Source organism: Enoplosus armatus, chromosome 10, assembly GCF_043641665.1.
Source record: "Enoplosus armatus isolate fEnoArm2 chromosome 10, fEnoArm2.hap1, whole genome shotgun sequence".
NCBI classification, from domain to species: domain Eukaryota; kingdom Metazoa; phylum Chordata; class Actinopteri; order Centrarchiformes; family Enoplosidae; genus Enoplosus; species Enoplosus armatus.
The window spans coordinates 1,464,374-1,479,057 of NC_092189.1; the positions used below are offsets into that span (position 1 = coordinate 1,464,374).

Consider the following 14,684-nt stretch of genomic DNA (forward strand, 5'->3'; position numbering starts at 1 on the left):
CACACACACACACACGCATGCTGACTGGTGACAGGGAGAGGGAGTCTGCTGGCACACACTGTGGGAACCAGGACTGTGTGTGTGTGTGTGTGTGTGGTACGGTGCTACTATCATTGTGCGCAAGTGTCCTCATAACAATAATAAAATGGGGCAGAAAGGGCCGCTAAGTGACAACATTTTGCAGATCCTCACTTTATGTTAATTATTAATTATGAGTCAGTAGCCTCCTCCACACACACACACACACACACATGCACACATGCGCACACTCAAACACATATTTATATATTATGGCATTTACCAATAAATACTGTAAAATGCCTTTACTGCTCTCTTTTTAAATATTTTCTGTATTTTTATTGTTAGTACATTATTTAATATTATTTATCCAACATTATTATTACATCACTGCTGACATTCTTATTATTATTATTGTTATATCGTCATATTATTATTTCAAATGGATTGAGGGTTTAAATGGCACAAGGGTCAAAGGCCCATAGACAAACCATACATGTCATTATTTGATGTAGTCATAAATTGTCATACGTCTTTAATCTGACATGGGAAACATGGGATTTATTTGCTCCCAGTGAAACCGAGGCGAGGCTGCCTGGCTGCTCTGGACTTCACCTGCAGATAAAAGATAACAGTAATAACAGTTAACACTCTTCTGCGCTCACACCGGCCTCATTTTCTCTGTTCACTGTTCCCGAAGCAGTGTGTGTTGGCAGTGCTTTATAGTTGTCTTCCATGCCATAGTTAAAATGCTAATATTTCCCAAGGTGAATAAGCTGCTGTGATATTTAATATAGTTAATATATTGACTGTTTTAAAATAAAGCCATAAAGCCTCCAGGCGGAAGCAGGAAGTAGATCAAAAGGCTCCAGTAATGGGTTCAGCTCTCTGATTGGCTAATCATGTCTCGTTGTTTCAGTCATTATTTTGCTCAACTTTTAATTTCTTTCTCCTAAGGATCATTGAGCAAGGCAATTACACGGAGCTGACCTTGTGTATTAGGGCCGGGGAGGAGGACAGGAAAGATGTCCCATCACCTCTCTTTCTTTTTTTAATTTCTTCCACAACAATATAAAAAAAATAAATAAATAAAAAAAAAAAAAAAAAAAAGTGTGGCGTCAGAGCCTCCATCACCATTCCCCTCTCCTCCGTGGCTGAAAATGAGAGTCAACGGAATATTAAGTCCCGAGCATTTGAATAAACACGTCGTGTGTTAAATCAAAATCCAATTCTGTGGTCTATTATTTTCTGGCATAGTAATGACTGCCAAGGATTAGGAATCAATATTTCACTGCAGCGGGGACATTACCGGCTTTATTCAGGCCGTAATTGAGTTTTGAGGAGAGGCCCTGCCCTGGAATCTGCATTAAAGATAAGGGCTCCTTTCATGTGGGTGCACAAGTAAAGCTCGAGGAGGCGGCACGTTACACATCAGCTACGCGTCAATTACAGCGCGCGCCGGTTAACCTTGCGACACACCGGCTACTGTAGCCGCTACGCTAGTTAACAGCTAATCCCATCCTAACTGGCCGTAAGTAGGCTAGCTGTTTGTCAACCTACCTGTAGCCTACACCTGCTACGTGCATGCTAGGCTAATATTTCCACGACAGTTCACGTGTTTCACTTCTGTGCGGAGGTAAACAAATAAACGTTGGCGGGGCCGACTGTTCCCGCCCTCTGCTTCTCCTCCTCCTTTGCTAATATAGCAAAGCGTGGCCCGCACCGCACCGCACCGCAGCGCACCGCGCGCGGATAATAGGATACTAGTGGAAGTGGGTTTAATTTGTAGCCAATTACAACCCGTGGAGTTGAATAGGGGTGCGTAAATAAGGACGGACACACACACACACACACACACACACACACACACACACACATAGCCTATGTGAGTATAGGCTTTATGATAGAGGGTCCTCGAGGGGCCGGCTCAAAACCAAAAAAGGCGTTGAAAGCTGCACGAGCTGAAGGAGAGAGAGAGAGAGAGAGAGAGAGAGAGAGAGAGAGAGAGAGAAGATGGGGAGGAGAGAGGGGGCTTCACTTAACTAATGGGGAGAGAGAGACAGCGCGCGAGAGAGAGAGAGAGAGAGAGAGAGGGCGCGAGCTACTTTTAACTATTGGAGAGATATATCAGCGTCCGTCCCGCCTTCAACTCCTGTCAGGCTTCCAGCGCGCGCACCCACCGGTGACCAGACAGAGCGCGCGAGGCAGGAGGTCGGGACGCTGAGCGCTGTTTATGTGTGCGTGCCAACACGGGATAACGGCGGCGTACACGACAGACAGACACTAGAGCACCGGAGACGTCGTGTTGCTGCGGTGGGTGCGGAGGATAGAGGGACAGAGCAGGAAGAAAAGAAGTTGAAACTTTGCGGGAACGCGGCCGGTGGTCCAGGCAAAAGCCCCGCATCCCTGCGTCCAGGCTCTCGCCTATGGAAAACTTTAACGGGCTGAGAACACCATCTCAGACTGGATGTTGATGGACTCGTGAGACGGCCTGCGGTGTGAAGTCATTATTTTGACATGAATATCACACAGTCCCTTTAAAACGGTTCGGTCTCAATCCTTTTTCATCTGCATTTTAATCCGGATTCTTAATATATGGGAAAGGGAGAGTAAAGTGATGAACCGGGACAGAGCGGTGCCGGGGCCCGGAGCGGACGGGGTCCAGACCGTTATCAGCCGGGACAGACCCGCGGCAGGGCCCGTGGCGGACGCTGTCCAGCCCGTGATGAGTCGGGACAGAGCGGTACCGGCGCCCGGCGGGGACGGGGTCCAGACCATGGTGAGCCCGGACAGCGGGGACATGCTGGACGGAGGTGCCGCCGGGGAGAAGCGGCTCTTCTCCAACGCGGTGGCCGGAGGCAGAGATGCTCAGGCCGTGGAGAACCACTCGGAACCACCGCCGACGAACCCGGTGTTAGCCCCGCCACAGCAGGTAGATGCATGGGACCAAACTTCCTGGATGTTCCTCTAGGGAAAGTGCGTATAGCTGTAGCGGCAGATAGCACCAAGGTGCCTTGAAGAAACGGCGTAAATAAAATTAGGCAAAGTTGGATCACTGGACAAGACAGGAGCAGAGGACGCAGAGATACGCATGAAAAGAAACGCAAAATTCAGGGTTGGCGTGAGAAGTAGGAGAAAAGTAGGACTCCGAACACGAACGGTGACTTAGAAAAGATGAATGAAACTTAACGAGGGCGAGTGGAGTGATGTTTAGAATGGATTTTGTTTCGTTTGTTTGTGTTTTTGTGACGATGTTTATGGTAGTTTCGTCTTGTCACGTCAAACGGGCGTGTGGGCCTGTGCCGTCACGTTGTGGGCCGTCCGGTTCGCGCAGGCAGACGAGGCCTTAATTAAGATATAGCAGTAAAATTAACAGCCAATTTGCTGCGGTAATGTGATGGGAAGCAATAAAAAAAAAAAACCTATATAGATACCGTCAAATGTGTTTCGGGAATAGACTTCTTTCTGCAAACTGGTGGTCGATTTGAAAAAAACAAACAAAAAAAACAATGAAAACATGCAGATTTCACAATTTCAGAATGATGTAACTGAATATGAATTGCAGCATGTGAACAATGCATTCTTCCTATTTCCCTTAAACTGAATAATTCTCAGCCGAACAAACATTCCATAAAGTTTTAGTTTTTAATAAACGTATAGTTTAAAAAATAAAGATAAAAAGTAGGCCTATTAGTTCTCCAGAAATCCCTCATATTTATATCCTCGAAACAGATGAAATGGTCATCGCTTGCAGATTGTTATGAACTGTGTAGGATTATTCCACTCGGTCGCAGCTGATCGTGGTGTTGGTGCGACGACTTCTTATCGTCAGACGTTAATAGGCCCCCCGGGTGTTAACCTCGGATTATTTCAAGAGAGAATTATAATATTGTTCACGTGGGATTATTCATGTCGACATGCTCCAGACTGGCCTCATTAATAAATGAACGATCCTAATCAGGATGTAGTGCAGTGGGAAAGCAACGTTGAGCCACTTGCACCACCCTTCTTTTTTTTTTTAATCTGTTTAACACGGTTGACACCTTCTTTTTTATTTTTTTTAATAATTTTTTTTGACTTGACTTGACATAAAATCTTCAGGGTATAAATTCAGCGTGCATCTCTATATCATATAGTCAACTTTGTGCACACTGGTGTAAGTTGCGTGAGTGTTGGGGGTTTGATGGAAATCATAAATTAAATGCTTTTCATTGAAATCGTCGCTTAAAATGCGCGTGTTTTGTTTTACGGTCATGTCCACGGAGAAATCTTTTTTTTTAATCTTTTGTCCGCACTCTGCTTTTCTTTGGCCTGTCTAAATTTAAAAAAAAAAAAAAAAAAAAAAGGGAGGGGGGGGGGGGGGGGTTGATTCGTTCGCCTTCTGATACCCTATTGACCGCTGCATATTGGACATTGGATATGAACTGGAGTTGATTTGTGTGCATGTTGTTAGTTTACCGTCCCGTTATATTGGCTGCGGTGTGTGCTGTTCACACTGGCCTTCAGGTGATAGTTTGATCCAATACTCTGACTCTACTCACAGATGTGCAAACTCATGTAATTACCGGCTATTTATCACAACTTGTATTATTGTTATTATCATCATCATTATTATTATTATTATTATTATTATTATAGATTTGAGGATTAAAACAGGTGTGTTATAAATTAAATGAATTAAAAATTAAACTCTTATTTATAAATGAATGGCCCCACATGACTCAATTGTAAATGAATGAGGACACAGAAATATTTCAACCAGGGGACGCCGGCATTTGGGGGTCTCGGTCCATGCTTGAGTCTTGCGTCAGGGCTCAGCAGGGGGGGTCACACTCCCAGGCCGCAGAAGAAATCCAACCGAGCTGCTGACTGTAATAAGATAAAAAATAATAATAATAATAATAAATAGGCTACAGTGAATGAATAATTCCGATGCGTTATTTGCCAGGGCCCTACCGGGCACCGGACCACCTCTTTCTCCGTACTGGACATCCTGGACCCCAACAAGTTCACGAGCAGCCGGCGACACCAGCAGCAGCAGCAGCAGCAGCACGCGAACCACCGAGGAGAGCGCGAGCTGAGCGCGTACGGGGCGGAGAACCGGAGAGGAGGGACGGGGGAGTGCGAGCCCAGCCTGGAGGCCAGCAAAGGCTGCTACGGTGCAGAGGACTACCAGAGCAGTAAGTCAGAGTTTAAAGCCAGGCTTCAATCCTTCTGCTTTTTGCTTATTTCTTTTCTTTTAGTCTGGTTTATTTTCCCGCCAGCCCCCCCCCCCCTCCCCCCCTCCTTCAGAGCCCAGTTTCCTCTCGGAGAAATGTCTTCAAGCGTCAGCTTAAATCTAACTGCTTCTGTTCCGCTGGTTTGTTTGTTTATTTTTTTTTACCTTTTTCGTTTCTCTAAATCTCAGTCCGCCGTTTTGTTTCCATCTGATGTTGTGACGCAGTATTTCACTGTGAGGAAACTTACCCTTTTTAAAAAAAAATTCCATTTCCTTTGTACTGTGCATTTTTTTAGTGCGTCATTGTGACTTTTGCTAATATTTAGCTAATATCCAGTTTTCTGCGTGAATAGCCTACTGGTTTAACGGGTTTCAACTTTTTTTTGCCCCCCCCCCCCCCGGTTCTGTGTGGATGCGTCTATTTCCTGGCCACTAACGTCTCAGACAAGAAAGCTGCGTTTAAGACCAACGACAGGGAGCTTCTCGTGACGGTGTAACAGGCCCACACACCGGCCATTATGACTTCGAGTGGCGGCCTTCGTGACTAAAACATTTTTTTTAAGAATCAAAAAGAAAAGAAAGGAGCCGTAGCCCGAAGTGTGTTTGCGACCGGGAGTCTGAAGCGTTCTTTCTCGGACGAAGGTAAAAAAAAAAAAAAAAATTAAAAAAAAGAACACACATCGCCTTTAATTGAAGCTCCGTTAAAAAAGAAAAAACGCACGAGGTAATTGGCCGTGGCTCGTGTGCTCGTGCGTGCCCGAGCTCGTGTGATCGGCATTATTGATTGTCGAAGTTTGGACCAGCAGCCTGCACTGCGTGTCAGTGAGCCTCTATTCAGACCCATTAGCTCCCTCTGTTAGATATTACACCGGCCCGGTATAATATCTCTGTGTGTATATATGCTGTTCAATTTTAGCCCGTTGTCAAACTTTCCTTTTTTTCATTTTGATTAAATTTGATCAATTTGACCCCCAATTTACTCTTTTCTGTCCTTAAATCTTTAGATTTAATCTCGTTATTTTTTCCGACCCCAGGTAATTTACAAAGCACTTGGTGCTGTGGAAAAACTGAAAAAAAAAACAGTTACCAGTTACACCTAAATGACAAAAGTGAAACACTAACTGTACAGAGCAGAGAATACTGAGATACATTTAGAAAAAAAAGAATCCACGGCCTTCTCCACACCATTTTTCAAAATAAAGGCTTTTTAAAAATATCCTGCTGGATTTGACCTGCAGCAGATCATGTTGATAATTGCACTCTAATTAAGTATATTATAATATAATATAATACCATAACCCTGTACAAATAATGTAAAAAAAAAAACACATGTTGAGTTCATTTTTATCTTTCAGACAATATTTTTGCAATACTCATAGTAAACATATTGAAAGTCAAATTAATTTGGAGGGCATCTGCATGCGTTTCACCAGGTAGTTCTCTTTCAAATGACCCCGCCTGCCTTCACAAATTTTCTAATTTGCTGTGATTCATTTATTAATTTATTAACAGCATGGTTGGGCCCAACAGTGGAGGGCTGCGAGTGAATCAGAGGCTAATGCAAAGCACAGACCAAAACTATGAGTAACATTCAATAAATAAATAAATAAAAAGAATAATTTTCAAGAACTTTCATCATAACATTTTTACTTTTTCCATGAGGAAAATAATTCAAATGCGTGGTATATATATAGTCATATATATGTCTATATATGTATGTATGTATATATGTATATACACATACATAAATATGTGTATATATATACATATATACATATATATATATATATATATATATATATATATATATATATATGTATATATACCACGCATTTTAATTATTTGCCTCATGGAAAAAGTAAAAATGTTACGATGAAATGATATTGACTTTTTATTTTCAGCCACAAATAAAAGTGCCGTGTTTTTTTGCGTTTTCTTCCTGCATTTCTCTGCTTGTAAACCTGCAATTGTTTTTCCAGTTAAAGTTTTTTCATATGAATCATGTCAGTTTCAAGTTTTACACATTTTTTTATTTTTATTTCTGTTTTATTGAAGTCATGACGTTTATTTTCAGATAGAAAATGACTAAAAGTCACAGATTTAATGAGGAAACCCCCTAGTTTATTATGAATTTCTAATGTTACACTTGTGCTACAACTGCATCATGTTCATGTCATATTTTTAGGATTTAAAAAAAAAAAAAAATGGGTTTTGTGTTTTAACTAAAAAAATTTTTAGACACGTGAGCACTGAGCGGGGGGGGGGGTCAGAAGTGGCACCACTGTTCATTTCTGCCTTGGGGCCCCTCTAAAGTGGCTTCACCCGGCCCTGGTGCGGAGTGAAGAGTAAATGTTATTTTAGATTCCCTCCCAGTTGTGTGATTCAGTCGCCAACTGGACAGCCTCCAAATGTTCGGCTGACAACAACTCATAGAGAATTTTTTTTCTTTTCGCTAAGCGCTTTGACTAATAGCGTGATCAGTTCCTCTGGAGGTTTTAATGATTTGCATTGAAATACTCTAACAGGACATTAAGGGAGTAAAGGCCTCAGCGATTCCACGCTGCCAAATTCATTTCAACTACTATTTTTATTATTTTATTGTTATCTTTAGATTGTATGTTGCCCTTTTAAGTCACTTCAGTCAACCACGTTCCTTAAGTTAGTAGTGTTTAGTCTTTAGAGTACATATAGTGGTGTATATACATAAACACATTCACACCTGGGGGGGGGCTTCACCACTCAGCTGGGATCAATGCTTGGTATTCACGCAGTCCATCATGTAACTTTTTTCACGTTGTCTTTGTTGTGTGTGTGTATTTCCAGAGGAAGGCTTTGTATACAGAAGCCCAGATGAGGATGACTACCACAGATCTGGGACCCCAGACTCAGAGGCCCCGGACGGGCCCTACAGCAGTGAGGAGAGCAGCTCAGCTCTGCCCAGTAATGGGGACAGAGATCTGGGCCAGCACAGCCATCAGGACCCCGGCAGAGACACCACGAGCCCCGGAGGAGGCCCCACAGGCCAGATCACCAACGGCCAGACCAACGGGGGCCAGGGCACGCAGGGCAAACCCAAGAGGAAGCGCTCTGGCTCGGACTCCAAGTCAGGGAAGCCCCGTAGAGCGCGGACTGCCTTCACCTACGAGCAGCTGGTGGCGCTGGAGAACAAGTTCAAGTCCACGCGCTACCTGTCAGTGTGTGAGCGGCTCAACCTGGCCCTGTCGCTTTCCCTCACTGAGACCCAGGTCAAGATCTGGTTCCAGAACCGCCGGACCAAGTGGAAGAAACAGAACCCCGGAGCAGACACCTCCGCCCCCACCGGCACAGGAGGAGCAGGAAGTACGGGAGGAGCAGGAGGAGGCCTGGGGAGCCTCAGCCCTCTCAGCCCATCCCCTCCGATCAGCGGGCACCTGGCCATGCACGCTGGCTACGCCAGCCACCACCACCCCTCCGCCGGCAGCCTGGTCCAGCTGCCTTTCCTCACCGCCAGCCACGTCCTGTCCCCCTTCATGCTGGGGACACAGAGCTACGCTACACCCGCCTTCTACAGCACACACCTGTAGACGCACACACACACACCTGACTGGACCGTCCTCAGAAACACACTCTGCGTCCAGAGAGACTGGAATGTTTCAGTGTATGAATGAACTGCCGCACAGCAGACAGACTGCTCTCCTTTTTACTACCAACATTTGAAGGCTTTAATTTCAACGGATTATTTTGATAGAATGTGAATATCTACCAGAAACTGTAAATACATCTATGTCCTAGCTCCCTATTCCGAATGCTGTTTTAAACTACGTAATAGACAAATAGTTGATTTCTTTGTTTTAAAAAAAAAAGTCTGTATGAATATTGAATGTTTATTTATAACTTAAGGAATGGCTTGATCTATTGTCAGTACCGTGTAACTCCAGCTGTGATTGTTTTCATTTCTGTTATTTATTGAATTTGTTGACAGTTTCCATAAAATCCTTGGATGTACTGAATCCTCAACTCAACATGATATCGTCCTTTGATATTAAAATGATGACAATTAAACACTGAAAAGTAGCCCAAGTGCACTCATTCTAATGGGACAGTCTAACAGGGGGGGGGGCTCAGCTGTCTCCTTGCAGCGGGAAGGTCCTGGATCCGAGCTGGAGCCGGCCAGCTGTGGCACGCGCTCCCATGTTTGTGTTGGTTTGTTCCCGCAGTCTAACAACATGCCGGTTAGGGACAATGGGACATTGTCTGTCTTTTGTGTGTTAGTCCTGTGATAGACTGACAACCTGTTCAGAGTGCTGGGACATTCACTAGTCCCCCCCCCTGTAACCCTAAAAAGGGACAACCCAAAAATAGCAAGACTCCGAGTCTACAGCCACACTAGCTAGCTCTATGAGGCCATACTTACCGCAGTACCTTGAGCTAAATGCTAACATCAGTTGTTGTTCAATGATTTGCTGTTTTCATCAGCAGCAATTGGAGAAACAATCAACCAATCAGCTTTATGGGTGGTGAGGGCAGTGACGGTGCAATGGCCACAAAAATGGCAACAAGTATAGATTAGATCGACGCAGCTGTAGAGGTCGTTGTAAGTCAAAGAGATACCACCTCTTAATCCCTTTATTGCTTCGGTTGCCTTGGAAAAACATAAATGACTCAAAGCTAATGTTAGCGGCTCGACTTTATCACCTGAAAATGACATTGGTGGGATGGATATGCCCGCTTGCTGCTTACCGGTTAAGGCAAAACGTTTAGTTAAATTCACGATGACGTATTTTTGTAGGCCGACCCGGAAGTTAGAACCGCCCCTGGTTCACCTCGACAAAAAGCCAAATGGGATTTTTCCATCCAGAAAATAAACTTTGCGGCAAAACAAAACGTTTACGACACTCGCACGTTTTGTTCAGCAAGATAATCTTCACTAATGAACACCATTTTGATGGTATTTGAAGCGTAAATGGAATCACCAGAATTAAAAAGCTAACGTTAGTTAGTTAGTCAGGAGAGTCAGGTGAGCTATGGTAGTAGCTAACGTAGCCTGGAGCCTCCAGCGTGCAGCAGAGATGAGCGGCATGCCCCTGCCCCCCGCCAATCGGTGATTTTTGTAACAAAATGTCACACTGAATGTTGAATGTTCAAGGCTCCATCATTGAATCCCACACTTCTTTACAACGATCGTGGACGTCTGCGAGATCACACTTTGAGCTGATTCTGTCAATCCACTTCATAAAAGGCAGATTCTACACATGAACAGAAACGGATCGGTCACAAGAGCTGCGACTCCAGCCAGTGGAAACAGTTAAGTGAACGTCTCCTGTGGTCCAGCTCGAGTTTGGAGACTAATCCAAGGCGGATTTTGACCCTTTGTTTTTTTTTAATCTGTCTCTTGTGAGACTGCTAGCTTTAGTGGAAGACGCCATGCTAAATTACGTGAGTACAGAGACTGGGTTCCTGTGGCATGTTGATTTGTAGGTATTTTGTCTTTTGAGCCTGGTTCTGCTAGTTCTGTCGGGTGCCGTGGTGGAGTCTTCAGGGGGTAAACCAATAGCGAAGCCCGTTAAGAGGGCCTGCGCGTACTGATAGAACTGGAGTTACATCCAAACAACTACTATTTTCTTCCCCGCCAAGTTGCTTGCTCATGGTGGGAACTGTCGGGGTCTAATATTACATGCGGTCTAGACCTGCTCTACCAAAGGTGCCCTGAGGTAACCTCTGCTATGATTTGGCGCCATATAAATAAACCGAATTCAACTGAATGTAGTGCAAAACCCTTACGTTGAGTTTGGAATTGGAATTCACTCCCCAATGATCACATTCATTCGCTCAGTTATTTCTTAAGTAGCTTCCTGTCCAAATGGTCAATACAGCGCTGCAGGTCTGCGGGCTGAAATTAACCCCTGAATTAGTCTCATTAAAGTGGAGGACAGGACAAAGACACCGAAGCACAGCAGGCTGAGAGAGATTTACAGTTTACTTCTGGTACAAACAACACAAAAAAAACACTACACAAATATAACCATAAAAGACTCGTAAAAAAGAATTTCAGTCAGTTATACGTAATGAAAATTGGATTTGGCTGACACAAAGGCAATATGATGCTGAACAATCAGTCAGAGGCTGTACATGTATGGTCAGTGGAGGCAGAACACACTCATTCAGGAGTATGTGTGTACATGAGATTAATGATCACATCTTAAACAAGCTTCTCATTAAAAAGGTTATCAAACAACGGAAACATCATCCCAGCAGCATCATCATAAAAGACTGTTTTACATATCAGGTCAATCATGATCGCGTCTTAACCAGACTTCACGCGTATGTGCACGACAATAAATTCGAGCCTTCAGTCTAAAAGAAGCATTCGGTACATCCCATCGGAGCTGGAGGTCATTTGAGAGCGTAGTTGAACTGGTTGGAGAACTTGTCGTGCTTTCTGGCGTCAGCTTTACTCATCACCTGAGCTACTCGGCGCATGGTGCTCCTGGAAGGACAGGACAGGAAGAGCAGCACAGGAAGAGCAGCACAGGAAGGACAGGACAGGAAGGACAGGACAGAGATCAGGCAGGAAGACAGGACAGGATAGAACAGAGAGCAGGACAGGAAGACAGAACAGAGAGGAGGACAGGAAGGACAGGATAGAGAGCAGGACAGGAAGTACGGGACAGGAGAGAGAGCAGGACAGGAAGGATGGGACAGGACAGAAAGGACAGGAAGACAGAACAGAGAGCAGGACAGAAAGACAGGACAGAGAGCAGGACAGGTAGACAGGACAGAGAGCAGGACAGGTAGACAGCACAGAGAGCAGGACAGGACAGAGAGCAGGACAGGAAGGACAGGACAGAGAGCAGGACAGGAAGACAGGACAGAGAGTAGGACAGGAAGTATCGGACAGCACAGAGAGCAGGACAGGACAGAGAGCAGGACAGGAAGACAGGACAGGGAGCAGGACATGAAGACAGGACAGGGAGCAGGACATGAAGACAAGACAGAGAGCAGGACAGGAGGGATGGGACAGGACAGAAAGGACAGGACAGAGAGCAGGACAGGAAGACAGGACAGAGAGCAGGACAGGAAATGAGAGGAAGGAGATGAGAGAGATTCAAGAAAATAAAAAGGTCAAACAAACACAAGGGAAACCAGCGAGTTAGGGATCGCCCGTGAAGACTGCAGTCCACACAGTTAAAACACCTAATTGGTTACTAAACATTTAGCTATGCGGAATATGTTATTGGACTATTAAATTACACATTTTAAAAAAAGGTGGAATGCCAAACGACCAGACCCCAGAATGTAAGGCGTGTCTTTGAATGAGGAGCTCAATTCAGAATTGTCAGTTATTATTCATCTACTACTACTTTTTATGTCGTCAATTAAAATGCGACAAGTTCCATCAGTGTCATCTGACCAGCGATCTGACTTCCTAAGTGCTTTCTGGCAGAAAGCCTTGAGGGCAAACTTCCCCTATGGGCAAAAACCATCACAAGAATCGGATTATGTTGTAAATGCGGCCCGTTGGACATGTGAGCATCAGATTCAGAGATGTACAGAGTATCATGTGGTGTGGAACTGAAATGAAAGTGGCTTCAGAGGAGAGGAAGGGACGTACTTGTTGAAGACTTTTTTCTCCAGCCTGGAGCGGGATGTGTTGGTGCTCTGCTTCAGATCACTGAGGTTGGGGTATTTCTTCTTCTTGCCTTTCCCTTTTTTGCCCACTCGGTCGGAACCCAGGTTTTCTCCCGTCGCCGCCTCGATGTCTCGCATCAGATCTGCGTCCCGCCAGTCTACAACAGAAAGACAAAAGGCCTTGAAACGGTGAAGTAAAAAGGAAATCTCTACATCTATGGCTCTGTAGCAGTTGGACAGCTTGGTCACACTTCCACTGTCTACCTTTGTTATTTGAGCCAGTCCAGCAGGTGCTACAGTACTGGACAAGCTCGTGTTTGGCCAGCTTTATGTAGAAAGCATTTTGAAGCTTTTGGCTAATTCTGTTTAAGCCATCATTTTCGGCTAGCTGTAGCATCCAGGGGAAATAAAGATTTAAAAGGGGTCCTATTCTGCTCATTTCCAGCTCTATATTTTCATCTTGTGATTCCACTAGAGCAGCTTAGCATGATTCACAGTTCAAAAAAGTCCTTATATATCTTCTCCTGGCCCTTCATGCAGCCCCCTCAGTTCCCCCTCTGTCTGAAACAAGCCGTTTGAGCTCCTGTCTCTTTAAGGCCTTCCTAAAAACACCACTTTCTTCTGATTGGCCGGCCAAGTTCTGGAAGTCTTTGAAAGAATTTCCAAAGGCAAACTGTAAACCTAACGTTACTAAGCAACGTTGACATAAACATAAACATCCGGTCTGTGCCTGGAGCAGAGATACCATATAAGGACATCCGTGCCCGTCTGACATCAGATAGACCCGGCGGTTGAAACAACTGAAACGGAGCGTTCAGAGCAGTCTGCAGCCTGAGCTTTTGGCTCACAGGGATCATGTTTACATGCGTTTACAATCTCATTATTTGGCAACTTTGGCAACGTTTAGTGTGAATATCCGACATTGTAACATTATATATGACAGAAAATAAGGAAAAGCATAATAGGTCCTCTTTAAGTAGAACATTTATTTACCGTTCCACTGAAAATTAGACAGGAAACTGCAACAAAACAGCTGGCACAAAACCATGAAAACAGGAAGGCCAGGCATGCCGATATCGCCAAAAAGGCAACACATCAGTGTAACGTTCATGTTACATAGCTGTGTCATGTTACTTTGAGTTAACATTCATTTCAGTAGCAAGATTAATCCAGACTGTCAACCATGTCGATTTTCCATTCAACCTTTCACTCCAGGAATATCATTCAGCGCTCATCACGTCAAAGATGGCGGCTGTGGTCTCAGAACTGCTCCAGTACAACAACGCAGGCAGCTTTTTTGTTGTTAAAATATGCTTTAATCTCAGAGCAGCGGCGTCAGTTCACAACATTTGCGCGTAATTAAGTCCTTCCTCTTCAAACAGCTCCTCTCCTGGACTGAAACTTTTCACGAAAAAAAAAGCAGCCATGTTAATGAAAAAGTGGAATGAAGTAATTACAGCTGATAACGTAAACGAGCTCACACTGCCACAGTTTCGCCCGAGCACGGCGAGTAAACAGTGTGTCGCACGGGCTCATTTGGATCCAATTCTGTGTTAATGAAAAGTGTAATGTCATAATTCTGGGGGTGATAAAGTAACAGCGGCTGTAATGCAGAGTAATGACGGTCTAAACGAAGAGACACTTCGAGTTAATGACGTACCGCCGCGGAATTAGAGATAAAGCTGCAGTAATGCAAAGTAATTACACTGTGATGGTGATGGGATTGAAGCCGGGCTCTCCACTCTGTCAAAACACTGACCCCCGGCTCAGTGTGTGTGTGAGGTTATTAATCAGCCGGTCTGACCCTGGGTTCTGACTGGACCTTCAACTATCCCTCGTT

The 14,684-nt window shown here is 44.5% G+C and overlaps 2 protein-coding genes across 2 annotated transcripts in view; one reads left to right on the top strand and one right to left on the bottom strand.

Annotated features, from left to right (window-relative positions):
* The first annotated feature begins 2,635 nt into the window (after window positions 1–2,635).
* On the top strand, window positions 2,636–8,799 carry nkx1.2lb (NK1 transcription factor related 2-like,b). The gene is made up of 3 exons (XM_070913726.1): window positions 2,636–2,950; window positions 4,967–5,198; window positions 8,060–8,799. The coding sequence occupies exons 1-3, from the start codon at window positions 2,636–2,638 to the stop codon at window positions 8,797–8,799; spliced, it is 1,287 nt and encodes a 428-aa protein (XP_070769827.1).
* A 2,375-nt stretch (window positions 8,800–11,174) lies between these two features.
* Window positions 11,175–14,684, bottom strand: part of uvssa (UV-stimulated scaffold protein A) — a 29,662-nt gene continuing 26,152 nt past the window's right edge. Inside the window, exons 14-15 of the mRNA XM_070913337.1 lie at window positions 12,828–13,002; window positions 11,175–11,702 (exon numbers count right to left, since the gene is read on the bottom strand). Of these exons, the coding sequence (XP_070769438.1) occupies window positions 11,609–11,702; window positions 12,828–13,002 (269 nt within the window). The 3' untranslated portion in view covers window positions 11,175–11,608. The remainder of the gene's footprint in view (window positions 11,703–12,827; window positions 13,003–14,684) is intronic.